Here is a 27,619-nt window from a genome sequence, read left to right as displayed (position 1 = left end):
AAGATAAATATGTAAATATCAAATGCATGCATACGCATGGATAGAATTCGCAAACATTCTTTCTACAGAAAAAAAGTAAATTTATTGACAACACTGGGGGTAAACTACAGATTTTTTAAAATGGTTAATCTCTTCTTCCTGGACACTTTTATTTGTCATTGTCACTATTAAAATGTTCCATTCATAAATCCAAATAACCACTTCAATGTCACTGACACGGTTGATAGGTACTGGCATCACTAGCCAACAGTCCAACTTTTCTGGCCCTGGTTGTAATAGGCCCTAGTATTCGAAAAGATTTGCTAAATTGAAATTTAGCCAAACTGTTTTGTGAACCACAGTCTGCACACAAAGATTTAAAACTCCAAGGAGAATGGCTAGTCAGGGTCAGACAGCATGGGACAGGCAGTTCCTGAATGTTCCCTGAGCTGTTAGTACAATTTCTTTAACAACCTCTGAATCCTACCAAGGGCATCAGTGGAATATTTTACATCAAAGGAGGAACAAAAACAAGTTGTAAAGAATATTAATGACTCTTCTTCCAAACAACCCCAATTTGTGTGAAAATCAAATGCGGGATAAAAAAAAATAATCTCTAGAAAACAATACAAAACCTGCCTATAGCAAATAAAATGGAAGGAAGGTAGCCTCTTCATCCTCTTCAACACCCATCCTGCCATTTCCCCTTTTCATCGTTGGGGTTGAGGGAAGCACAGTGCAGGGACCCAGGGACCATGTGGCGCCAAGCAGTGTTTTCGAGCATCCTGCTCTTAGTGTATGCTACTTCGGTTCAGTCAACAAGCTGTCTCATACAAAAGGGCGTGCTCAGTGTACAGGATTGCTTTCTGTTGCCTCTGGCCGTGTTACAAGATCAGGCAACACTTCGAAATGACTAGAGTAATCCACTTCCATTTCTACATTTACAACATTCAGCATGTGATCAAAGAAACTTGGGGATAAGTAATTCTCGAGATAATTCTGTTTCAACTTTCTGTTGTAGATGAGAAAAGGCCCAAGAGGTTAAGGATTTTAGCTCAAGATTATCAGATTATCACGTAAATCCTCAGATAGGTCTACTTAAAAATTCTTAACAATGGAGGAAAGTATCTTCTGAATCTTTAATTTGTTTGCCAGTGGTAGAGGCTCTGGTCACTAAGTAAGGAGGGCTACTTAACAGCATGTCAGGCACTAAATTCTGAACGGAAGTGCAGGCAGATCTTCTGGGAGTCCAGCGGACATACACGTGAATACCCCCACAACATAGCAGTATCTTCTAAGATCACTTTCTTTCTGACAGCATTTGCAAATCCCTCCTGCCATTAGATTTCATGGCATACATAAACGAATACACTGATGGCTGCAGGTCAACATATACTGAAGTCATCAATAGGAAGAGAAACAGAAAAAAATGAGGAGCTTCTGAATGCTTACTGGCACACAGTTCATACTAGATGCTTCAGTATTCACATCAATGGGATAAAATGTGAATGGCTTTCGTGATTCAGTTTCCTCAGACAATACATGCCTAGTACAAAACTGGCATTCTTCCTTTCCTGTCCACATCCCCAAAGTATAGCCGCAAACTTTTTGCCTCAAGGTGTTTTTCCAGACAAGAAAAGGGGTTTTAAGAATCTCCACACTTTACAGGACTTTTTTTTCTAGTTCGTGGGAAGGATTGAATGGTCAACAAGTGTCTTCCTGAGACAAGAGGAACCGTGAGGCTTCCAGTAAGGGCTCTCTTTGGGTTGAAATCAAGCATTTCATTTAAAGTTCTGAAGATAATGAGCAGGTTGGAAACCAGCAGTTACTGCTCTAAATATTAATCAGAGCTGTGAATCACCCATTAAAGACAAAAACAGCCCAACAATAACACATGGTGATTATCCACTCTTCATTTACATGTTCAAGGACAACTGTCCTGACCTCAGGCTCTCCACTCCACCTGACTAATAAACCAATTAACACATTGCCCTGGGGAACCTAAGCACAAATTTAAATCTATGCAAATCCCTAGGTATACTCAGTGTCATTAATTCATGATACAGAGTTCTTATTTAACAGAAAACTTTCACATTACAAAGGAAAGCACAAACAGATGACTAGCCATCATGGAACATGCTTTCTCCACTATGAATCCAACACATCATGCAAAAGAACATACTATAAACTTGACCCTGAATTCCCGATTCTTACCATTATTTAAATCCAGTTCAGAAAAAGCAAAATACAGGAAAGAAAAGCAAAGCTGGGGAATCCAAAGAACTGGAATTGGTAGGATGACCACAAACCATGAGAGGGTTTCCAAGGGTAAAACACTGTCTTCCGTGGGGTGCTTGACATGCTGTACATCTGCCTAAATTCAAGGAAGCAAAGGCCACTGCACTAAGTTTTACAACGTGGAAATCAGTTGTGGCTTTTTAAAAGAGACCACAGAAATGGGTCTAAATGCTTTAACCAAATGCCAAAACTTAGCCATCAGATCAGGAGACAAAGGCATACTAAGGGCCTGGATAAAGAAATAAGCATACCCAAAAAGGGCATTTCGAATTTCTTCTCACTCTAAATATCTCTGTAAAGACCATTCTGTTGTTAAAAATATTACACATACACACAATCTACAAAACTGTGACAAACACAGAAAAAAACAAAAAATGGTAAATGTTGAACTCATGTTTCCACAATTTTCTGGAGAGGGGCAAGTTTCATTGTGAATTAGAAGGGATGGTGTAGACAGCACTGTAACACAGCACATTAAGCCCCTGTGGCACCAACATCTTACAAGGGCACCGGTTCGTGCCCTGTCCCAGCTGCTCCACTTCTGACCCAGCTCTCTGCTAACAGCCTGGGGAAGCAGCAGAAGGACGCCCCACGTGCTCAGGCCCCTGCATGCATGCGGGAGATCAGGAAGAAGCTCTTGGCTTCAAACCAGCCCAACTCAGGCTGTTGCAGTCATCTGGGGAGAGAACCAATGTATCACACACAGATCCCTTTCCCTCTCCTTCTTTGTAAGTCTGCCTTTCAAACGAGTAAGTCTTAAAAAGAAACAGTGATTATAAAGAACTTCAGCATGCGAGTGCACATGCGCAGACACAAACACGCGCCTATGCAGTTTTTCTTCTATTAGCACTTCTACCTCAACTTTTCTGAGGGAGGGCGGGCAGGAGGGAAAGGAAAACAGATACATCTAGTCATAGCAATGAAGTGTCAGTTCCAAACAAAGTTGAAGAAAGCAAGCTGAAGTGACATGCGCATCTCCTTAGCAGGAGTATATGAGTGGAACAGATTCCAACTGCAGCACAAACCTATCTTCAAAATACTGATAAACTATTTGTAACTGCACATTGAGAAAACTGACTAAAGAGAACACAGCAAATTAAATGTCAAGCTAAACTCACAGCTTCTTTTTCAATACTGCACCAACTTAAACCAATGATGGACTCATGATAATGAGGCTAACAGTTTTTTGTTTTAAGATTTATTCGTATTGGAAAGGAAGATCTACAGAGAGACAAGGAGATACAGACAGAAAGATCTTCCATCCACTGGTCCACCTACCAAGTGGCCAGAAGAGCTGGAGCTGAGCCAATCCAAAGCCGGGAACTTGTTCCTGGTCTCTCACACAAGTGCAAGGTATGAAGGTTTTCCATCATCTCTACTGCTTTCCCAGGCTGTAAGCAGGGAGTAAGATGAGAAGTGGAGCAGCTGCACAATGAACCGGCACCCGTGAGGGACCATGGATGTGCAAGGCAGGGATTTAGCCACTGAGCCATCACACTGGGCCCTGAAGTTAATATTTTAAGAAAAGATTACTACTGAAAATTGCAGGCATTTTCATCCTTTGCCCAGGAGCAGGACCAGAAAAATCTGCCATCTCCCAGCTTTCATAGCCATCTTTGCGCAAGGCTAAACTATTAGGGTCTATCTCCAAGTGCTGAGCAAGGTTATTTCCATTTATGAATGTGAAAGTACAGTAACTGTAACTACATAGTCACTAGTCAATATCCATTAGTTCATAACTGGTGTAAAAAGACTATCTATGGAACCGAAGCGCCCACACTTTGATCAGTAAACAAAAAGCCAAAGGAAATCTAAAGCACATAGAATTTCTTAGAAGCTATTTTAAAGATGGAGTATAAAATGTGATCAATCAGCCTGGGGAATGTTGTCTAATGAGTTCCAAAGTCTCCGAGCATGACATTTCAATATTTGCAGAAAAACAGAATCTCAAGACTCTCTAATCTACAGATATTTAGTTATAGATAAAAGAAGCTGTTATTCTTGGCAGGAAGCATACTTGTTACTTACACTCATGTTAGGATTATCGGCCTGTTAGACAGCTGTGGCTAACATTCAGTGGGTCTCTACTGTGCATCAGCTACACTGCTAAGTGTTCTGTCTCTTCCACTGGCTCACTTAGTTCTCACAACTAGCCCAAGAGCTTAGTTTGGAAAAGCAAGCCTAAGTAATGTGCCCATAGGCACACATTCAGCAAACAGCAGAACTGCGATTTAGACCCAGGCAGTTGGTCTTCAGGGCCTATGCACTTTGTCAGTCTGCCATTCACAATTTCAGAGCGTCTAGAATGATTTATTATTTATATATAATACATATATATACTTGTTCTCAACAGTTGAGGTTGTAATTTATTCTCATTTCCATATTATTCTACATTACAGCAACTGTGAATAGGTGACATTCATTTTTGTCATATGAATAGAAAACAGAAGATGGATGAAAAAAGCAACTTACTCATTGTGAATGCATGAATACAACAGGAGGCAGGAAACAGATGTAAAATAAACAGATTTTGACACCCTAGATGTAAGTGAAGCATACTGAATATAAAGTCGGTATCCTTGATTCCATCTAAACAATGAAATCCTTCAATGTTAAAGGACCACAAAGACTATCTATCATAGTAGAAGTCGGGGGTGGGGGCTGAAATAAGTTTTCCCATTAAAGCATTGCTTTGTTTTATGTAAAGACAAACCAGCCTCCTACACTTAGAATTAGTATACTGAACAAAAGGCAGGTGGTTAAGGGTGTGAATGCTTGGGTATAGGTGTGGCCATTTACCCATGTCATCTGATTACAATTTAACATTCATATCAAAGATCACATTAATATTTTGTGGGTTCAATCTAGTATCTAAACTGGTGAAAGTCATGACACAATGTGCATAATGACACAATGTGCAGGATGTTCACTCTGCAACACTGGACATCAATTTCCTCATCTGGAAAGAGAGAGATGGGGATAAGTGCAAGGTTCCTTCAGGCAGTCCGGGTGACTCACTGCCAGGGCAGGCTTGACTCAGTAAGGTGACAACCTCAATGTGTTCCACCAACAGGGATGCTCTCACGGAAGACGAAAGAGAAACAATGTGATGGAGCACTAACTGAAAGCTCTGCTTCTAAAACAAACGCATTTCAAAACTACCACTCCCCAAGAGCCCACTTCTTAGTAAATGTACAGTATACTTCTGATACAGAAGCATCCTCATGTAATACCACTGTCAAAACCATAAACTTGCAGTGACTAGTCTTTTTTAATGGCTACAGAGGTGACTTCAGTTCCTGGCTTAATGAATAATTAGGCCCCCTAGAGGACCTATACCAATTGTAAATAGATAAACACTGGTATTTAGACTTGCCAGGTAGTTTCCTTTTTGAGTGGTTAGTGGGGGAGGATATGCCAAGGAAACCTTTCCAAGATCATCCAGGGGGCAGTATTACGGCACCATGGAGATTCTGGCAACTTCTATGGGAGCATCATTTCAATTTCCAGTTGCTCCACTTCCAATCCAGCTCCCTGTTAATGTGCCTGGGAAGGCAGCAGAAGATGGCCCAAGTGCTCGGTCCCGCTACCCACGTGGGAGACACAGATAGAATTCAATGCTTTGGCCTGGCCCAATCCCAGCACACTGCCTTTCTGTTGCTTTACCTCTCACATAAATAAAATAAATCTTAAAAAAAAAATTACTCAGAGGTGGGTACATTTGGCCCAGATGTTTAAGATACCTCCCATCCTGGAGAACCTGACACAAGTTCCACCTCTTAGCCTGATTCCAGCTAATATGCACCCTTTGAGGCAGCATTTGCCACCTGGGCTTCCCACATGTTGTCTCTGAGCATCTAGGCTCAAGTTCTACTCTGCTTCCACCTTCAGTTTTGTAGAACTGTACACCCTGGGAGCCATGAAGTGACAGCTCCATGTGCTAACTCAGGCTGCCGTCCGGGCTCCTGGCTTTGGCCTGGCCCTGTCCTGGGCATTGTGGCCTTGTGGGGAATGAACCCTCTCTCGGTGTCTCCCTCTTCCCCCTGACCCTGTCAAGTAAATACAAATTTTAAAGTGACATCACCCAGAAACTATATCACATGGAAATGCATCTCTCTTCCTGCCACTATAGAGGCCTTCTTTAAATCAGAAGATTCAGTACGTACCAATCTGTATGAAATTCAGTAAAAATGTCTTTTCCACTTGGTGGGAAAAAAATGGGAGTAAAAGCACTATTTGTTCTAGTCAACTTATATGATGCAAGAAATACATTTGTAGGGGAGAGGAGTAGTTCAGCAGCTGTCTTTTTTAGGCACGTAGAAAGAGCAGTGTTTGAGTATGAGGTTGCTGAAGGAGTTAGCTCAGTTCCATTCCCAAGGCCTTACACTTCAAACAAAGGGCAGAGGGCTTATGCACTCCTCTTATCTTTCCCTACAGCAAACATTGTATTTTCATGCACGCTGCACAATGAAAGGCAAGGTGACTGCCAGAGCACCTGGCCAAGGAAAAGCACATCAGGGCCAGGAAGTAGATTCTGAAAGAAACATTCATAACAGATCTATTCAATCTGACTACAAATCAGCACAAAGCGAATAAGTCTAAGCCATGCAAGCCTCAACTGGCTCCTTTCATATCAGAAACGCATTATATCTTACTAGAACATTCAATTTCCCAATGCTTCAAACTCGTCTCTCTTGCCCCCAACTCTGGAATCTCCAGTGGCCCCAGCTTTTGTACAGCACCTCTTATTCTACCTAGAGCCCAGAGATGCATCTGTTCTTTCACCCGGGAAGGCTGAAAAGCAAGATATGAGAAGCACACATTTGGAAATGATGTGGCAAATGTAGGGGTGCGCTCCCTAACTAGTAAACAAATTCTTCCACCAGCTGAAGGACTTCAAGGGCACAAACAATTGTTCATCTACTTAAAAAACAATAGAAACAAAACCTCTAAAAATCTTGCCTCTTCCTACTGCCCTCACAGGCTGTTGAGGGCTACAAGAGAATTCACATGAACTGAGGTAAAGTTTTATCAATAGCCTCAAGTAACAGTTACTTAGGAGTGTAAGCACAGTTAATTTAAGTGGACATGAGGAGCATATTCCAGCAGGGAAAGGTAACTGTGAGCAATCAGAGAAGCAGATTAGAAAAGCTCTGAGAGTTACATGGAGAAATTAGGACTCACTCAGTAGACACAAGGAAATGGAAGATTTTTAGGGATGTACCATATGCTGAATACTGCTCTAAAATCAGCAGAAAGTCCTAGGATGGATGAGAGGCTCGCGTAGGACACAGAGCCTCTGCTAGGGGGATACATGTGAGTGATGTATTAAGAGTGGGGAATGATTAAGAGTGTCAATGGAAAGGAATCAAATAAATTATTTTCTTCCTCTGAAAAAATAAAATCATGCTTTACTAATGTTCTAATTATGAATGCTTAAAAATTTTTTTTAGAAAATACAAGCTAGTGGAGTGGGAAGAAAAAGACACCTGTCACCATTGTTCAACTCTCAGACTGATTTCCTCTCAATGTCACAAAAGATGTTACAAAGCACTTGGAGACTGACTAGCCAGGAGGCATTCAAATAAATATGCAAGGATGAAATGAGTTCAAAGTTTTGGCAGTAAGAAGAGAACTGCCAGTACTGATAGCGAAGCAATCAAAGTAGAGATACAGGGCTATTAGCAAAGAGGGGAGTGTGTTAAAAGGGTATACCAGGCATAGACGGAGGGAGCTGCTCTCCTGCTGAGTAAGGGGGCACCCGGCTAAGCAGAACATCCATCCAGCAGCCTGTGTCCTAACAATCAAACGCAGGAGGAACAGAGGCTGCAGTGAGGGCGGCAGTAGCTGCCGGCTGAATGCGTTCGATGGTGTGCCAAGCCCCAAGAGCTCCCATGAGCCCTGACGAGGCCCAGCTTACTCCGCAGCAGAAACTAGTCTCGCTGCACAGAGCCAACTGCCAAGGGTTTTATGTTCTGACACTTTCACTCAACGAAGTCATAATACACACACAGGGGAATGCATATGTATGCTTCATGGCTAGAGGGTAAAATGCAACTGGGGCCAGCACTGGGCATAGTCAAGCTGCCAGCAGTGTCCCACATCAGAACACCGCTTTGAGTCTCAGCTGCTCCACTTTGGATCCAGCTCCCTACTAGTACTCTGGAAAAGCAATGGAAGATGACCCAAGCACTGGGGCTCCTGCCACCCACACGGGAGACTTGGATCAAGTTCCAAGCTCCTGGCTTCAGCCTATCCCAGTCTCCTCGTTGTTCTAGCCAACTGAGAATGAACCAGCAGACAATAGATCCATTACTGACTGATTGCATCACTCATTTGCTCTCATATATTTACCTTTTAAATAATGAATCTTGAATGCAAAATGCAATGGAAACTTGACTAAAGGGAAAACGATGAGGGGGAGAAAAAGTTGCAAGTTGTTTTATAGTTGGATTTTGAAAGATAGAATTATTAATTACTTATGGTCATTAATATTTATTGCACGGGAAGTTGTATTTCTATTATGCAGTAGCAATATGAACATAGTATGCAAAAAAAAACTGGACAATGGTAGTTTTTATATTTCTGGAATTTGGGATAAAAATGCATATTTCCCCATCTCTACCTAATCATTACAGCTAATTTACCATCATTTCGACAAGATAGTTTAAATAATCTTTTATCATTCTGCTTGCCAGGTTTACTATGTGTGCCTTTAAGCACTTGTGTCACATTAACTGTAAAATTGCTTTACATGTCTAAAGGTTTATAGTAGTCTGCAGGAAGATGACCACGGTTTCGTCTTCATCTATGGTCAGAGGCTACAGATATAACCCAGTTAGCTCTACAGCTTCTTCTGTTTCGTGTATCTCTGTGGCTGTTAACAGGATTTAAAGGGACTCAGAAAACCCATTTCTGGAAAGCAGCTCTTAGCATTAATAAATCGGAACACCATGAAAAATGTGGTACTGCCCAGTAGCTCACTCCTTCAATGCTGGTGGCGGGCCCTGTGATCAGAAACAACTTTTGAAGAAAACGCATCTGTCAATACATACCGAAAGCCACAAAAAGATTTGCAACCTGTCATTTGATAATAATCATAGTCCCAAGGATTTCTCAGACTTGAAAGAACACCAAGTGCACAAAATGTTCAGTATAGAATTATCTACCTTATTCAAAATAGTAACCGAACAACTACCAGTAGAGTGTTCAGCCAATGGGGAAGCAGAGCATGTTTCCAGGGAACTCATCACGGTGTGGGAAAGGTGGACTGGAGAAAAAGGCAATGGGGCAGACAAGAGCAGAGTACACAAACCTCAGCCCCTTTTGGAAAACTGTGCGGAATCATCATAAAGGTCACTCTGGAATAGTAGGAAAATGTCACAGCTACAATGGAGGAGATTTTTTCTTAAATAATGACTATGTTAATATTTAACAGGCTGTAACAACAGAAGTAGGGAAAAACTAGCAGTACAGGACACTCACCTACAAAGGTTATTTCCTTATTTGCGAAGCATTTAAGTGGCGACAGATCTACTCCTTCATAGCAGCTTAGGAACAGTCTGCTTTCTACTGCACACACAACTGTCTTTTCCTTCCTTGGCACTGTCTCCCCCCCTCCCCCCGCCACCCCAAAACCCACAATCCCAAAAGCTACTTCCTACAGAGTTTTCAAAAATCCCAGATCATGTGCCTGAAATCCCAAAACAGAGTTAATATGACAAACCCAAGTAATGCAGTTCTTTTACAATGACTTTGTCAAATAGAAAAGCACAGATATGTTACTTTAGAAAGTAACTTACAAACTGGAAGCAGCTCCTGACACTCGGTTCAATGTTACTGCCCCCAAAGGACGCAACTTCACCCAACTGTCTTGGTATTTGGATAGAATCATGCAGCAGGAGGCCCAGCCTACGCTGGTCACAAAATCCTGTTGAACTTGCCACTTGCTTGAAAAGGTCTACAAAAGGAAGAGAATTGCAACAATCAGAATACAGCACTAAGTGAATGCTACAAGAACCCAATGTCCAACTCAATTCCAATAATAGTCAATATTCCCAAAGAGTTATTTCTGACTTACGCCAATCTGCACAATGCAGTATAAGCTAAGCTAATCACCACTAAGTACCTATAAACATGTAGTTTAGCTATAAACACACAGACTATTGCCCTGCATGAGATGCAAGTTCATATATTATCTTGACACAAGAATTTTGTCCTAAGCCAGAATGCAATCATTTAATACATATTATATAGAGAAGAGTTTCAAAAATTCACAGAAAATAGAATTAACAGGTAACTTTATTTTGGGGCATGAAATCTAAAATGCATGTGTATGAGCATAGGATATAACCACTATCATATAACAAATGTTTTAGCCCTAAGAGCCAGAGAACTGGGCCAAAGCACCATTCCCTTTGAAAATCAGAGAAGTAAATATGTAGAATAATTGGCACTTCTTCATGGAGTCCTTATCAAGCTTCCATAGGTGTGCCCGCAAGATGCTATGCATATTCAAATGTGCTCACATACTTTGTCCTCTGTCACAGACTTAACATGAATTTGTCTTTGTAACTGCAGAATGGTATTTCCCTGAAGGACAGGAACCATGCCTTGGTTAACTACATACCCAAATATCTACAGCAGGCCAGTAGTGACCTGGGAGTAACAGGTACCCAACACGTGCGCATCACAGACTGAAAGAACATACCAAATGCTTTTAAGGTTCTCAGAAACCTAAAAACGTTAATCACATTCTCTACTCTCCTAGAAGTTGCCAATAAAAGTGAATTCAAAACAGCTTTCTGTACCCATAAGCCCACCTTAAATGCTCTGAAATTAAATCGCTTAACAAGATATCCAAGATAGTCAAAATAAAATTGGGACCACATGCACAGCTTTGAAGCATCTCTCCATTACACACATGTAGACATTTTGGGCAAACTTATGAATTAGTTATAAGATCTCACTTTGAAGTTGATATTTTTGTTTAACCAACCTTAAAACATGCTCCCTCTTAGCAGGGAAACAGTCTCAAAATGCCTTTAATGATTCAATTTAGTATCTACAATGTGATCTATAAAGTTAGATAAAAACCAACCCATAATAAGTAATGACAATGTTTAAAGGAGGCAAGACTACCAGAATGCTTTGCTTTATTCAAAATATAAGATATTGCAAAATGTTCACAGAAAATGAAATTAAAAGATAAATTTATTTTGATGGAAAAAATTCTGAAATCCACACAAACAGGGAAGCTTCAAAAAAAATTCCTGAAATGTAAGTATAGAAGCAAAGCTATTCAGCAGGCAGCCATGTGCCCTAGCACGTTAGCTGCTGATTAAGCTGGCTGCATTGATGTCACAATACTTGCTTGAAGTGCCAGCTCTGAACCAGATGACAATTTCTGCTAATTGGGATCCTGGGAAGTAGCAGGTGATGGCAAGTTTAGTAAGGTTTTACCTGCAGTGGGAGACCTGAATCAAAAGTTCCAGCCCCTGGATCAGTCCGGGCCAGCTTTGTCTAGTGTAGACATTTGAGGATTAACGACCAAATGGGAATTGTCTTTCTCTGCCTGTTGTCATATAAATAATTTTTGTGTTTAAAAAAAAAAAGCTGTTTGGTCATTTATCACTGGTTTTTTTTTTTTAAAGATTTATTTTTATTGCAAAGTCAGATATATAGAGAAAGGAGGAGAGACAGAGAGGAAGATCTTCCATCCAATGATTCACTCCCCAAGTGACTACGGCTGGTGCTCCACCTATCTGAAGCCAGGAGCTCTTCCAGGTCTCCCATGTTGGTGCAGGGTCCCAAGGCATTGGGCCATCCTCGACTGCTTGCCCAGGCCACAAGCAGGGAGCTGGATGGGAAGTGGAGCTGCCGGGAAAGGAACCAGCACCCATATGGGATCCTGGCTCGTTCAAGGTGAGGACTTTAGCTGCTAGGCCACTGTGCCAGGCCCTATCATTGGTTGTTTACTTGAGAAAATTCAATGAAAGACTAGATAAAAGTAACAGCTAAAATGGCTTATAGATTTTGTGGCTTAGTCATAGAGAAGAAATGATCAGGACAGAGTAGCTGCAGAGGAATTCGACCTCATTTTTCTGCTGCATGACCTTGAATTCAGCACATTTCCTCACTTATGTGTGACTAGGCCTCAGAGAGAAATAGAGAAGACAGACTGGATATGTTTAATATTCCTACAGAATTTTCTTACACGTATTTGAAGCAGAAAAACAAGTGCCATTCTTCACAATGGTCATCTCCCTGGGGTGGGAGACATCTGTTAGGGCCTACAAAATCATTTGGTCTGGCCCTGCCAAGGCAAGCACAGGTGGGCCCCAAAGTTCAAAAAATCTGCCTCAGGCTAAGTTGATGATTATGTATGGCCCACAAATAACATCATAATTATCCAGTGGCCCAAGGCAAGAAAAAAGGTTCCTCAATGCAGAAAGCCATCACTTCTCGAGCATTTACATTTAACTGGGAGCTGCAATTTTTTTAAACTTACTTATCAGAGGTGCAGAGTAAGAAAGAGCAAGGCAGACAGGTGGCCAGAGGAAGAGAGCCAGCTGCCATGGACCAGCTCACTACCCGAATGTCTGCAAAAGCTGGGGCTGGCGTGGGATGAAGCCAGAAGCTGGGAACTCAATGCAGGTGTCTCATGTGGCTGCCAGGAACCCTGGAACCTGACCCAACACCTGCTGCTTCCCAAGGTGTGTATTAGCAGGAACCATAACTCAAAACCAAATACGCCAACGTGAGAATATGGGCATCCTAACAGTTATGGCAAATGGCTGCCCCTGGATCTGTAACTTTTAAGACCCCTATGGCTAATCAAATGGAAATTCTGTACGGCGGTATGCATGCTTTCACAAACAGTAAGCTTTCTGACTCTGAAATGATAAAATGTTAATCACCACAGAATTGGGGATGTCACTACACTGCAGTTAAATCATTATAAAGTAAACAATGCTTCCTCAACGTTAGTGCCAGATAATATTCTTTAAATAAGAATCCACAGACTAGGCAAGTACAGGGATTAAACCTGCACATTTATTTTTTTTCTGCCTTATACAAAAGGGTTAGGAGATCAGGCTTTATCCCCTAGGAACACATGTTTTATTCAGACAGTCAATGTAACATAAAATAATACTCGGACTGGAAAAGTTAATCCTCGCTCTCTATTTAAATACCTGCAATTTAATGTTTGACAGGCAACAGCACAAGCCTAATTTTATGACACTCTAAATGCAGTTCTACATCTTACATGAACCTGCTGTCAAATAAGAACACTATGTCATTTCCCACCTAGAACTGGAGTGATTAGCCAGCCCCAATAAAAGAATGCAGAGTTAATATGCATGACTTACATCTGTACTTGTCTTCCAAATGTGCTTTACACAGAGAAATGATGCCAGTTTTAAAAGACAGGACACGGATCCTCCCGGTACGTCCCCTAGTATGAAGAATCAAACCAGAAGATATTTACTGACACTTCCCCCAAACACTTTTAATTAAGAACAAGAGAGTAGACATGAACTTTATGCAAATTGGTCATTGATTTATCGAACACTGAGAACTTTTCCAAGTTCACTATCTATATTCTTACTGATGACCTAGGATACACTGGAAAGCTGAACAACAGAAGCAATGAATATTTACAAAGTTTTCAATTCTTAAAAACATTTACTTACAATAGGACAGGGAGGGGGTAGAGCCTTCTATTCGCCCGTGGAGAACGACTTTGGCTTATATCAGTAATTGGACGACTTACCACTGTGCACCAAGCTATTTTGGTTAGTGAAATAAATTACCTACTTTGGTTACTGAAGCCCAAAAAATTACCAGCAACTAACTGCTCTGTTCTCTTCAACACTCTTTTACACTTTCATTAGACTGCCCCTCATTGAGAAGAAAATTAATCACTTCAGGCCCCGTGGCACCTAATATAAAATATGAACATTTATTTCCATGAGAAAAATGACATGCCTGATTAGAAAGCATTCAAACACATGCTCTACAAGAGAAGTTTTAAAGAAACCTATTGCTACATCAATGCTTTAATATATATGCTTTTGCTTTACACATAGAAAGCAGAAATATAGCCTGCTACATAACCAATTTTTTAAGAAACATATTTTATCTACGTGAACCAATGGAAAACAAGAATGAAAAGTTTCCCATTCTGTAGAAAATGTCTTTTAATAATTTTTCAGTTTCTTAATTATGGAAAACAACTAGACTTTAGGCAGTGGTTCAATAAAAGCAAGGAAGCAGAAAGATAGACATATTCTCCATCTGTCATTTCTTCTTCATAAAGGATAGATCCAAACTATGGTTACTTCTGGTGAACAATACACTCAACTTGCAACTAGTGGCAATTTAATAAATCCCTCAAAGAGAAATGCTAGAAATTCTTATCACTTAAGTGTTTTCTTAGTCTTCCTTCCCTCTTAGGAAAAGGCATATCAAAACTTAACAAACAACCCTTTCCAGTATAACTCAGGTCTTCAGGGAGTTCAAATTGTCCTCATGTAATCTTCAGGCAGGCAGAATAAAAGTTACATATCCAGAATACATCCACATGTGTCCAAAAAAAAAGGGTGCCAAAACATATTTGAGGAAAGATCTGAATACAAAAACTTGATCGACATAAATGTAAATGTAATCCACACTTAAGAGCCAACATGTTCAAAGTCTTGGTATATGATTGAATTTAATGGCCAGGTGGTACTGAAATTTAAAAAGGAATACCTCATCAAAATAACAACAAAAAAGTATCAATTTTGGTGACAGTGGTGGTAGTAGTCTAGCATATAGATAAAAGGCAACAAAGTTGCAATGCAATTCTTTTGAGAAAACCTTTCCAGATTTCCAAATGAGAATATGCTCTTGTTGATGCGAGAAATGAGGCATGTAATAACCTTGAGGTCTTAGAAGAATTCAGTTCCAAAACCAAGAGCAATGTTTGTGCTCCCTTACTCAGTTGCATCCATTAAGCTCAGGACAAAAATAACTGAGGATGTCTCCCATGTATAATTCAAAAGAAGTAAATAATTGTTCTATCAGAGAGAGTGATGAATGGGGAGGAGTCAAACAAAAACTTCCTAAAACCTTCTTAAAAACAAAAGTTCCCTCTGCTTGAGGAGCAGAGTTGGCTGCACTAAGGGCTTACTTTCATTTTGCTGACCTTATCAATTCAGAATCTTGCACAAAGTCCTTCTAAATATCAGCTAGGTTGACTCTGATCTGGTGACAGAGATGCCACCATCTTCAGGGACAGAAACAGCATGTCAGCCTTCAAGAGGATGGAGGACTTCCAAACTCCCCACAGGCCCGAGAGGGAAAGAACCAAGGTCAGCCAGGAAATCATTTCAGCTCATGAAACATGAATAGCTCAGGGTTTTGTGTGTTTTCTTATCTGAGAGTAATCTAGTCTCTCTGAACTCCTAGCTCCTCAAGATACTTCTCAAGGCCTATAAATACAGACAGGATTTATTGCAGAGACATTAGGTCTATAGCTTCGAGGCCCTGTTGTAATGCTAATTACACAGTCAGTCATGTGCAAGCTAAGCCTCCCCAGACATAGCTAGAAGAAAACTCGCCATACGTACGTGTCATAAACGTTCAGCAGCCAGTTGAGACACATATCTACACACAGAGGGACATTGACCAAATTGTTGTGCTCTTGTTCTAGGCGGTCATAAACAGTGGTCAAACAGTTGATGATCTGCAGGATATCCATGGGCTGGTCATTTTGCTTGAGGTTGTGCTGGTCCAAGGCATCACATGCAGCCGACAGGCTCAAGAGATCCACTGCAAAAAGCACCAAAAACCACACACTTTATTTGCAGCTTCTTTCGGAAGCACCATCTGAACCCTATCCTCTTTCCAAGGGATTTGGGAGCTAGACCATCAGAGCTTGTCCCACAATTTCTCCTGGCACTGGGTAAGGCATGAGGAATGATACAGTTCCCACCCCCTGCCACCAAGTATCAGGGAGTATATCAAAGTTGAATAGATCTATCCTGTTTTGTATAAGCACTCATTTCCCCCTGAATAACAGCAAGTTTACTAGAGATTTTGAAACAGATTCTGTCAATTCTTTCTTACACTAGCATTAGAGAAGGTCAGTTAGATTAATCTCTGAACAGGGTTGTATAAACTCTATTGCTAACCGTGCATTTATAATCCTAAGTGGCTTTCCCTTTACAGTAAACATCCCCTGAGCATCTCTGCTATGTTCACCTGAGGTGACAAATAATCAACTTCACTATAATGTTCTGCAGGCAAACTGAAATAACTACATCATTTATCCAATATTCAGACCCGAGGCTGAATTATTTCCCTTTTCAAACTGTCGTGTACAGTGTGTGTTCCTCGAGTCCTCGAACAATATGATAGGACTGGGGGTGGGCAGAGAGGAAATTCCATGCTGCCCAACAAAGATCTAACCACAGGTGAAACTTCCAACTCTGTCCAGCATCAATGTACCACAAATCTGATTCTGAGGAGTCAGGGAAAGATGCTTTTTCTCTAAAGCAACGTTATCAAATTTCAAGTGCAGCAATCTGCATTTTCGACAACTCAATATACTAAAGTTCCTCTTGTGCTTCTCAGTCCTTTGAGAGGAGCAATCAATGATGCCTGAATCAATCTCTCACACCTCTACAGGGATGGAACAATATAATTTTAAATGCAATTTCAGATAAATACAGGTTATTCCCAACAAAAAGATGCAAACAGAACACATAAACTTAACTGTTACATGTAGCCAGTGCTAACTGTATTAAGAAAACAAAAGTATTAAATGTCTATGTAAGTCCACAACCAAGGAGCACAAATATTTTTCTTTGAAAAACACAAGACAGAAAACTTAGGCATTTTCTAGAAGCATGAACAACTAGTCATGGAAATTTTTTTTTCTTTTTCTTTAATTCCAGAGAATAAAACTCTGTCATCCCAGTAAGCTGTCACCGTAAGATGTCCAAAACTATCATGTATCTAAGGAAGCAAAGGCACGTCTTCTATTACTTTAAAAGCAGTCACAGGGCAGGATGATGGAGCAAGCTAATCCTCCGTCTGCATAGCCGGCATCCCGTATGGGTGTTGTTCAAAGTGCAACTGCTTCACTTCCAATTCAACTTTCTGCTATGACACATGAATGCAGCAGAGGCCTTGGGCTCCTGCACCTATACGGGAGAGAGGCCACTGCCTGGGATGCCAGGATTCCACATGACTACCAGTTCAAGTCCTGTTTGCTCCACTTCCCATCCAGTTCCCTGCTTATGCACCTGGAAAAGCAGTAGAGGATGGCACAAGCACTTGGGGCCCTGTGAGACTCGGCTGAAGCTCCAGTCCCTGCTTTGGCCTTGGCCCAGCTGTGGCTGCTATAAAACCATTCTGGTAAGTAAACCAGCAGATGAAAATCTCTTTCTCCCAGTCTTTATTATCTGTAACTGACTCAAAATAACAATAATGTTTAAAAAAGATTTATTGAAAAACATATCATCATGCATTGCTTAATGATGGAAATCCATTCTGAGAAATGTGGTTGATTCTACCACAGTGTGTTTACCCTCAAGAAGATGCGTCTGACATCTTAGGAGATAGAATCCTATGGCCTCACCTTTACTCAGGCAGCCTGTCATTGACTGCATGTACTGGAGAAATGACCTCTTTTCACGGAAGCTCAGATTGTTTAAAGTTGTAGAGAAAAACATAACTCGGGAGACTGATTTGAAAAGTCAGGTGGGCAAAAGCAGAATGAATTCAAACATAACAAAGCAAGCCAGGAGGACAGGAGGAGGGCAAAAACTGAATGGGGAGTAAGAGAGGAAAGAAAGAACCAGAGAGATAAAAAGAGTCTGCTTGCATCCTCTCTTCTGACTTCCACAGGGAGTACATTTTCCAGAGCAAGTACTGAGATCATTCAGAAATGCAGCTCTGCAGTTCCACAACGGGAAGAGAGGAAAAGATTTCCTGCCAACACCAATGTTCCCAACATATGTCCTGATATAACGAGGGGAGCTATGGGCAGTTTTATATTTTTTCATTATTTTCTTTTTTGTTATTCTGCTTTAATCATTATAAAAACTTGGGTTTGGATCCAAAGATGTAAGAACTAACAAGCGGGATGTTTAGATGCATGACTGTATTTAGTGTCTAACCTACTCATGTGATGGGAACCGCAAAATTGCATGAATTTCATTTTATTGGGTCTTCTCTTATCTCTGTGCAGGTGAACGGGTAACACACTGAACAGAAAATTTGGAATATAAATAGCTCCAGAGGGGAGCAAAGCAATTGCCCTGAAATAACAGGAGCAGAAGATGACATAGTTAGGAGAGAAATACTGCACAGCATGTTCTGCTCAAACTGGATGTGGTTAAACACAAGAGTCATCCATCACACAAGACGAAAGAATACATTTCCACAAACACACACAGCAAACAGATTCCCATGAACACAAAGCAATTGTTAAGGGACTTCCATTTAGGCATGCGGTGCCCATGCTAGGGACCTGAAAAGAGGGGAGAATGCCTATAGGGACTATTTCATTGCTACACACATACTCACTTTTCCAAAAGAACAGCTTAAAGGATACACTGAATACAGTTTTTCCTTGATGAAAAATTAAGCATAATGGGTAGCTATTTCTGAAAGCCTCAATAAGCAAACAGCAGATACAATTTTTTAAAATTATCCTTTTACCTCAAGCTAGGAATTGCATTAAAATATGTATCTTTATGAGGATTCAAAATGCTCATGGAAAAGAGGTTTACAAGATGATGCACCTTGGCATCAACTTTTTGTGTGTATTCTTTTAGTGCATTCATTGAGATGTATATATATATTTTAAAGACACACAAAAATCAAACATGCTAATATAGCACCTCTTTCAAAAGTCTTTCTTTTTAAATCTTTTTACAAAGCATACGATTGCCTCCAACAGCACTGAAGAACACAGACCATGTGGCAGTGACCCTCAAATGCTAACTCTATTCCCTTCCGTGTATGCCACAATGAGGAGCTCAGGAAAATGACTGGTTTTGTCCTTTTCTAGAATCACAGACTTCCAGAGACAGGAAGCACCTTGAGCATTGTTTGGGAATTGAGGAAAATGTGAGCAGACACATGGTTACTTGCTCTGGGTGTTAAGACAGGATACCAAGGTTTGCTGCTTTCTTTGAGACACGGATACTGAGGGCACGAGGCAGCCTTCTGGACTTCAGAAATGAGGAGGACCATTCTGCACTGCATACTCATGAGCACTAACATTCTCATGATACCCTCACAACCCCATGCTCATCCTACTTCAACCTGGATATTCTGCATTGCCATGGGATCCAACAGAGAAAGAGGGAGTGAGCGGGGAAACATGCGTTTGTGGGCTTTTCTTGCCCAGTCAGAAGGTACACCTGGGAAGAGGCAACGATTGTTGACTTCATGCCATTCTATGGGCAGTTTACATTTAAGGCTGAAGGACTTTCCAAAGGAATCTTTGTACAGCAAGAAAAAACAGCGCACTTTGATGTAGGCATCTGCGTTTTGACAGGTAACCCCTAGAGGCTTGGGAGTCGGCATGAGATGTTTCACTAAAACATCTACACAGTGCAGAACGCCTGCCAAAGCAATGGAAAGAAGCGGCTTGCTGTGCTGATGTACAACCATGGGCTAAAGGTCACCGCCAATGTTTACTGCTAATAGTAACAATGACCATTTTTACCTGGTCTCAGTGAGAACCACAGACTTAACTGGGTTTGGAGCTGGCTAAATGCCTAACTTACCGATATGCTGTGCTATGAGCAACTAGCTGAGACTCCAATTTGTGCTCCTTCACTTCTGCGGTGCTTTGTGCCCACATCAGTGGGTCCTAATGCGAGAGAAAATGTATCCCTGTGTGGCCCTTGCAGAGAGAGGGGAATGAGAGTTTACACCAGGTCCCTCTGCTCCCATACTGGGATGCATATCCTGGTTCTAATGCTGTTGAATCATTGCATCCTTCTCCTGTCTTGGACTGTACATTTTCAAGCACTGTCAGTTGGGTTCTGTGGATCCTTTCTAGCAATTGAACCTTTTGTAACTGCTACTATCTGGGCAAGTCATTGGCAGAAGCAAGATGTCAGAAGACATTCAACTTATTCTTAGCTAAAAATAAGTCATTTATTTTGCAAAGACACTAAGAAATAAGATAATCCTAATGAAAGATGAAAACGGTGCATTTCTGCTAGTCATTAGGCTACCTTCACTTTGAAGCAGCACGTAAGGGCTCTAAGATTGATGGCTGATGGGGCTATGCATAGCACATAAAGCTGCCACCTGCAACACTGGCATCCCACAAGGGCGCCAGCTCCAGACCTGAGGGCTCTACTTCTCATCCCTTTCCCTGCTAAAGTGCCTAGGAAAGCAGGAGGAGATAGTCCAAATGTTTATATCCCTGTAGCCATGTGGGAGATATGGAAGAAGCTCCTGGCTGCTTGGCTCCAACTACCACAGACATTTAGGGAGTGAATCACTGGATTAATGATCTCTCTCCCTGTAACTCTGCCTTTCAAGTAAATCAAATTCATCTTAAAGCTTGATTAGTGATACTACAGCTTCCTAGTACAACCTGGAAATGATAGAGTAAGACAAAGGAGTTAATAAAATGGATTAGAAGGAAACTGCAAACTGATTCCATAGCTGCTTAACCAAAAAAAAAAAAAAATCAAATCAATTCCTACATTGTCAGCAAAAGCTAAAGTTCACAATCCCTTACACTTGAACTGCACTCTTGCATGCCTGTAGCTGGGGTTCCAACCAAAGGAACCAGGAGCAATCATCACCGTACAAATGGGCTAAACCCGTGAGACCATTTGCCCTTAAAGAGACAATTCCGAAAAGACATTGTGGTGCCTTGCAGTTATGTTTCAGTACTTACATCCAAGATGTAACCTTGATGGCAACATCATGTTTGTTGTTGTCTAGAGAATGCTGGGACCATTTGAAATAAAGCTGGGAAAGTTAGGAGCTGGGCTAGGAATATCAGGCCAGGTAGGATGTGTCTTAAATGAGAAATGAACTAAAAGGACCTCCTGTTTTGAGAAAAGCGCTTTGAAAGCAATCAGTTTCAGGAGAAAGCCTACGGATGCTAAGCTGCCTTGAATGGCTGACTCTCCCTCAACTTCCAAACTGTGACTAAGGGCTCATCACTCTTTCCCTGTGTGCTACTAATCAGATAGAGAACAAATTTTACATTATTTCTCCTGGGGATACACAGGTCTGATGATGGGATTCCTGGTTTGGGAGTGGGGGTAGGGGGCACCAAGACAGCTGTCAAATCATGGCAATTGAGACAGTTCACCTGGCTATGTCCTTGGTATAATTTTCATGGAAAAAAAAAGACATGGCCTTTAACTTTTCTGTGAAACTACAAGCAGCACCACAGCATATGGAAAAGGTGGGTTTCTGCATGCTAGCAACAAAATTATTATTAGACAAGGGGTTCATGGAAAAGTTCATGGAAAATGCACATTATTTGTGGATTCCCAAACTGTCGTGTGCTAAAAGAAACATATCTTAACTCAAATTCTCCAAAGCTTTTTGCCCCTCCCAGACATCATTCTTGTGGGACCTGGGTAGCCTGTGGATTCATAGTCTACCTTGAATGGGGCTGCTATATGCTAGCTGTTTCTCTAGTAGTGGACACTGCTTTAAAATCACCATGGTCTTGTAGTCTTCTTTGGCAACTGAACTCTGTCTACTGCCACTCTTGGTGTGCCATCAAAAGGTGAAGTGGAGAAGGGAGGACACTGTTCCCCTGGTTTGTCACAGTGAAGACAAGGCTAGAACCAGACGACTTCAGGGTGTACCACAACTCCGTGATGTATGATTTTGTTGGGAAACTGAGGCAAGTTATGCTCCACTTCCTGCTGTTTGTAGCTTAGTTGTCAGACTTACCAAGTGCAGTATATTTAGACCCATTGTTTGGGTTATCTCCCACCTTCTCCAAGTAAAGGCACTTGCTCGGTTAAGTGCATTTTTACTGGTCTTCAAAGTAGGCTTTACTTTTGGTTTGAGAAGCCACATACCTATGCTTAAAATATCTTTACCAATTTCAATTGTATTGAGCAGCTTAAACTTTTCATCAAGCTTTTTCTCTTCGTCCCTGCTTTTCTAGCGACTTTAATTTTCATTCACAATACACTGAAAGGCAGTAGGGTGTCATGCAACATTAAACTGATTACAAATGGGGGACATTATAGGCCGCTAGCAATGCTCTCAAATAGCAAATTTGCCATAGTGGATAAAATTGTATTATTGTGTATTTTGCAATATTGAAACCTTGATGGGGAAGTGAAGAAAAAATAAAATAAAATAAAATGCTTAACAGAGGTGGCAGTGCAAACTCTCCATAAAGCATCTGCAATTCAAACTCTTCACTGGCATCAGGAAATCATGGATCAAAATCATGGATTTTCACTAAAAAGTTCGTAATAGGACCAGCACTGTCACACAATGGGTTAAGCTGGCCCTGTGACACTATATCTCTTTGGTGTGCCAATTCAAGTCTCAGCCGCTCCACTTGAGCTCCAGTTCTCCAATAACATGCCTGGGAGAGCAGTGGAAAGTGGTCATGGGTTTGGGCCCCTATACACATGTGGGAGACCTAGAGAAAGCTCCTGGCTCCTGGCTGCGGCTCTGCCCAGCACTGCCCCAATCAGCTGAAGAATGATCCCTCTCTCTGTGTCTTTCAGATAAATAAATCTTTTAAAAGAAATAAAAGGACAGGACTACTTTTTTTTTTCCCAAAAAGTTCAAAGTAGCCTTTGTAGAAAAAGCTAGCCAGGACAAGTTTTATTTGCCTGTACTATAGACAATAGTCCTTTCCCATCACTTTGCAAGCACAGCAAGGCCAAAAGGCTTGAAGATAAACCTAAGCAAACAAAGTTAACAGGAAATTCTTAAATTATCTGCTAACAAGTTAGTTAAGCAATGTGATGACACGCTTTCAATAATGAACACACTGCGAACTCTTCACTCAATATTCTTAGTACAAATGGCAGCCTTCTAGCATTCGTGAGAAGTCAGTATTTACTGTAAATATACTACCTGAAGTTTTTCATGGGAGTAAAGTCAGAGGGGAAATTTTGAAAATTTCACACCTGTTTAAAAGTGAAATATCACAGAGCTTACCTGTGTCAAAGTTGTCGCCTCAACTGGCCAGCATTTTATTTAGTATCTACCTTACCCATTTCCCAAATGTTTACCAGAAATTTTAATGTAAGTTGCAATGAGAAACAAAAACCCCAAATATACGTATAGAATTGCTTCTTAAGCAGAAAACAGAACAAGGCTTACACTGACGGTCACAGTCCTCACAAGATATTCCATGTCACCTACATTTCAGAGCTCAGGGTTTAACACTAATGTGCTGGAACCAATTATAATAAGCAATTCACAAGTACCCTTTTACTGAAGGCAAGTACTGTTCCTGGATGGGGCAGGATGAGAACAGGTTGGACCCTGTCCTACCTCAAACTGCTTTGTCTTGGCAATGGTACACTAACAGGTCCCTAAGCAAATCCTAGGCCTTTGGAGCTCTAAACTATTTAAACTTGGCAGCTATGCAGCTGAAGAACAATTTAGGCTATAAGCTATAAGGAAATGGGAGCGTCGATTTACTTTCACTCATGCATTCATTCCAGGAAAACACTGGGCTAAACTTCTGCCAGCTTTTGTGCTAAACACTGGAGATAACAAGATGAAGAAGAAAGGCATCTCCATGTAATAACCCCTTAAAGATCTTACTGCTGGGGCTGGCATGACGGCACAGCAGGTAAAGTCATCACCTGTGAGCACTGCTTCAACTCCTGGCTACTCCTGATCCAACTCCCCGCTCATGACCTGGGAGATGGTATAAATCCTTGGGCCTCTTCACTCACATGGGAGAGCAGACGAAGCTCCACACCTCCCTGGCTTCGGCCAGGCCCAGCTGATGGCAGCACCTTCTTTGTCTCTCCCTAACTCTTCCTTTCAAATAAATAAATCTTACCAAAAAGATCTTACTGCTACACTGTGCAGTGCCCTCTGGCCAAACTTCTTCATTCCTGAAGATCTGGTTACTGGATTCACAGCTCTTTGTCTTCTCCAGTTCTAACCCCAATTTCAGATGGTTTAAATATAGACATAATGACATGTTCATCATTCTGATTAGTTCCTTAATTTCTTCTTTAAAAAAAAAAAACATTGATTTGAGGGGGCGGGGAGTCCAGAGAAATCTCCCACCCTCTTAGTTACTGCTAGATAACTGCAGTGACACCAGGCTGAAGCACACAGGTGATGGATGGGAAGCCAACTACCTGAGCAATCATCAGCGCTTCCCAAGCCACACATCAGCTAGAAGCTGGAGTCAGGAGGCACAGCAGGGAATCTAACCCAACACTCTAATGTGGGACAGATGTCTTGATCAGCTTTCCAACCGCAAAACGAAATGCTTTCCCTACTTTCCTATTTCATCTATATAGAAATTCATTCCTATTCCACAGCTGCCAGCTGCTCAAGCATTCTACACCTATTTACCCAGAAGCGTCCCACTTTTGAAATGGCGTCTAGCTCTACTTTGTTCTGACAGCAACTTGTTTGGTCTCGTGGTTCTTCCCTATCTTCCTCCACCTCCCTGACACATTTAGCCCCTCAAGCACTCTCCTTCCTAATGACCAGCTAGCACATGAATTCACAACTTCTCTTAAGTCATACTCAGTACATCTGGCACTCTTTTTGCCAAAATCCTTACTTGTCTTGCTTAGCTGTCCCCTTCTTATCCTAGCACATCAGTATGTACCTCCTTACTGCTGAGTGTACCCACAAAACAAATTGCACTCCTGCAGGTGGATGCTGCTCTGTAATACTCAGCTGACTCCTGGGTTTCCAGAATGCCAGCTCTCAACTTTATCCCCTTTGGCTGTTAACTGCATCACCAGGAGTCTCCTTCAACTGTCCACAGAAAACAGAAGACTTTCACACGGGGAGATCCTCAGCTTCCTGCTGCCAGGCTTCTTGGCTAGCTGGACTTGCTCTGACTGTCCCTCTGCCTCATCCAGGACAGCAGAAAAGAACAATCTCCTCGCTGTGACTCTGCATCGCCTGCCTACAGATCTCTGAAAAGTCAGGGCTTTGTTGTTTTTAAAGATTTATTTTTTTTTTTTTTTTGGAAAAGCAGATACACAGAGAGAAGGGAAAGACATAAAGATCTTCCATCCGCTGGTTCACTCCCCAAGTGGCTGCAACGGCCACAGCTGAGCCGATATGAAGTCAGGAGCTTCTTTTGGGCCTCTGAGTGCAGAGTTCCAAGACTATGGGCTGTCCTCAACTGCTTTCTCAGGCCACAAGCCAGGGAGCTGGATGGGAAGTGGAGCAGCTGGGATACGAACCAGTGCCCGCATGGGATCCTGGTGGATAAGTGGTGAGGATTTCACTACTAGGCCACAGTACCGGGCGCTGAAAGGTTGGCTTTTATTATCTCCTCTTGAGCCAACCATTTAAGCTTTATCTTGCCTTCTTTTCATATTCATATAAATACCTGGGAGATTCCAAATGCTCACAGAAATTTCACATTACCTCTTGATACCATTTGTCCTCTAACTTTCCAAGGCCCCCTGATACACTCAGGTGTCTCATTAACTCCTGAGCACCCTGCAGAGAGCAACTACCCTTCTTTCTCTTCATAACTCAATGTGCCCAAGAACCATTCATACAGCCTCACTGGTGACTTGCTTCTAAGCTCACTCATTGCCTCTATCATGCCTCTAAACTCTCGCCAAACATCCTGAAGACCTCCACATTACTAAATCCTGTGAGCACATTTCCCAGTTCCATCTGGGTGTCCCAGCAACATCTGTCCCTGGAGACAGGTCCCTTCTTTCTCTCTATGCAATACAAGGCACTTTGACCTCACTAGTTCCCTGCTTCCTGCTGGCCATTCCTTTGTGGGTTGTTCACCTCCGCCTTAAACAACTCTTTTCTTCTTACTCCACACTCTTGCCAAGCCATCTCACCCTCCACACGGCTACAAGCACTGTTTACATGCTGCCACTTGCTAAACTCTGTTCATGTGTTTCTCCTGAGCAACACAACTTCATGCCCTTCTCTGTGAGACAGCAGGTAGCCCAAGCCGAGCACCTCAATGGCTTCCTCCACTCTCTCCCAGCCGACACATCAAAGGAACCATCAAATCCACCTGCGAAATATTTCTAGATTCCCTCACCTATCTTCATGTCTCCTTTGTTCATCCAGGCCACCATGCTGTTGCTTTCGATGAATGCAATGGGTCTCTCTCCTGTCATACAATACCTCGATTTGACAGCCAAATATAATCTGCTTGATCTCACGGACCAAATCATCTTTTGAAGCAAAACTGTGATCATGTCATTTCCTTGCCAAAATTCCTCCAACAGCTCCCTCAGTGACCCCCTAAATTCTTGAGCCTGGGTTTAAAAACTCTTTCACAATCGGCCTCCTGCTCGTCTCCTGTCCTAATATTCTACAACACTCCTTTTGAGAGTTCTATACTTCAATCACATGGTAGTATTTCCAGCTCCTGAGTATGCCATCTTTGTCTGGGCTCCAGGCTTGGTATATGTTCTTCCTTCTGGCCAGAACATTCTTCATAGATTGAGCTCTCCGTATCCTTCTGGACTCATTTGATAGGCAAGGTTACTTCAATCAAAGCTCTTGTGAACTCCACCCAACGGCCAGCTGTTCACATGGAACCCCATTCTACCATCACACAACTAAACACAGGACATTCAAACTGTCGCTTCACTTTTCCTTCAAATGCCCAAAAAGCCTTAAAAAAATCACCTTTTTCCTTTTAACCAATTGCAGATTCTCCTGATGAAATTACGTGTACATTATCTAAGTCACCACATTTTATGGATATCCTGAGTAGCCCTCATCACACTAGAATTCTCTTCAGGATAGAGCCTGTTTCACGGGCTTATCAGCAATGCATATAGATGTGCATTAAACAGCATGACTGCAATTCGCTGGCTGATAATGGAGAAAGTCTGATGCAAAGTTGCAGCTATGTAATGTTTTAGAGACTTGCCTAATTTGTAGGCTGTAAAAAAGAAAAGAGAAAAGCAGTAGAATCATCTTTCCCCTATCACAGCACATTCATCTGCACACTGGCATTCAACCTAAGAAACCACATGTCTCCACTCCGGCTTGGATGCCACTCCACATCACAGGCTCCTCACACTAAGCATATTTCCTAAGATGAAGAGACAGATGCACTGGAGAGGACATAACCCAAGGTTCGTTATTTTAATTGTGCACACCAATGCTATTAGAAAAA

At 41.7% G+C, this 27,619-nt stretch overlaps 1 protein-coding gene across 8 annotated transcripts in view; it reads right to left on the bottom strand.

Moving 5' to 3' along the window:
• Positions 1–27,619, bottom strand: part of DMD (dystrophin) — a 1,921,612-nt gene that overhangs the window by 72,812 nt on the left and 1,821,181 nt on the right. For all 8 annotated transcript variants that reach the window (XM_041000021.1, XM_041000029.1, XM_041000033.1 and 5 more), the window contains 3 exons: positions 15,894–16,095; positions 13,650–13,735; positions 10,080–10,237 (listed from right to left, as the gene is read on the bottom strand). In XM_041000021.1, the coding sequence (XP_040855955.1) occupies positions 10,080–10,237; positions 13,650–13,735; positions 15,894–16,095 (446 nt within the window). The remainder of the gene's footprint in view (positions 1–10,079; positions 10,238–13,649; positions 13,736–15,893; positions 16,096–27,619) is intronic.

This window comes from Ochotona curzoniae, unplaced genomic scaffold (genome assembly GCF_017591425.1).
Source record: "Ochotona curzoniae isolate NIBS_2020 unplaced genomic scaffold, NIBS_Ocur_1.0 contig_1274, whole genome shotgun sequence".
NCBI classification, from domain to species: domain Eukaryota; kingdom Metazoa; phylum Chordata; class Mammalia; order Lagomorpha; family Ochotonidae; genus Ochotona; species Ochotona curzoniae.
Note: the sequence above shows the minus strand (reverse complement) of the source record. Positions and strands in the feature narration are given on the sequence as shown.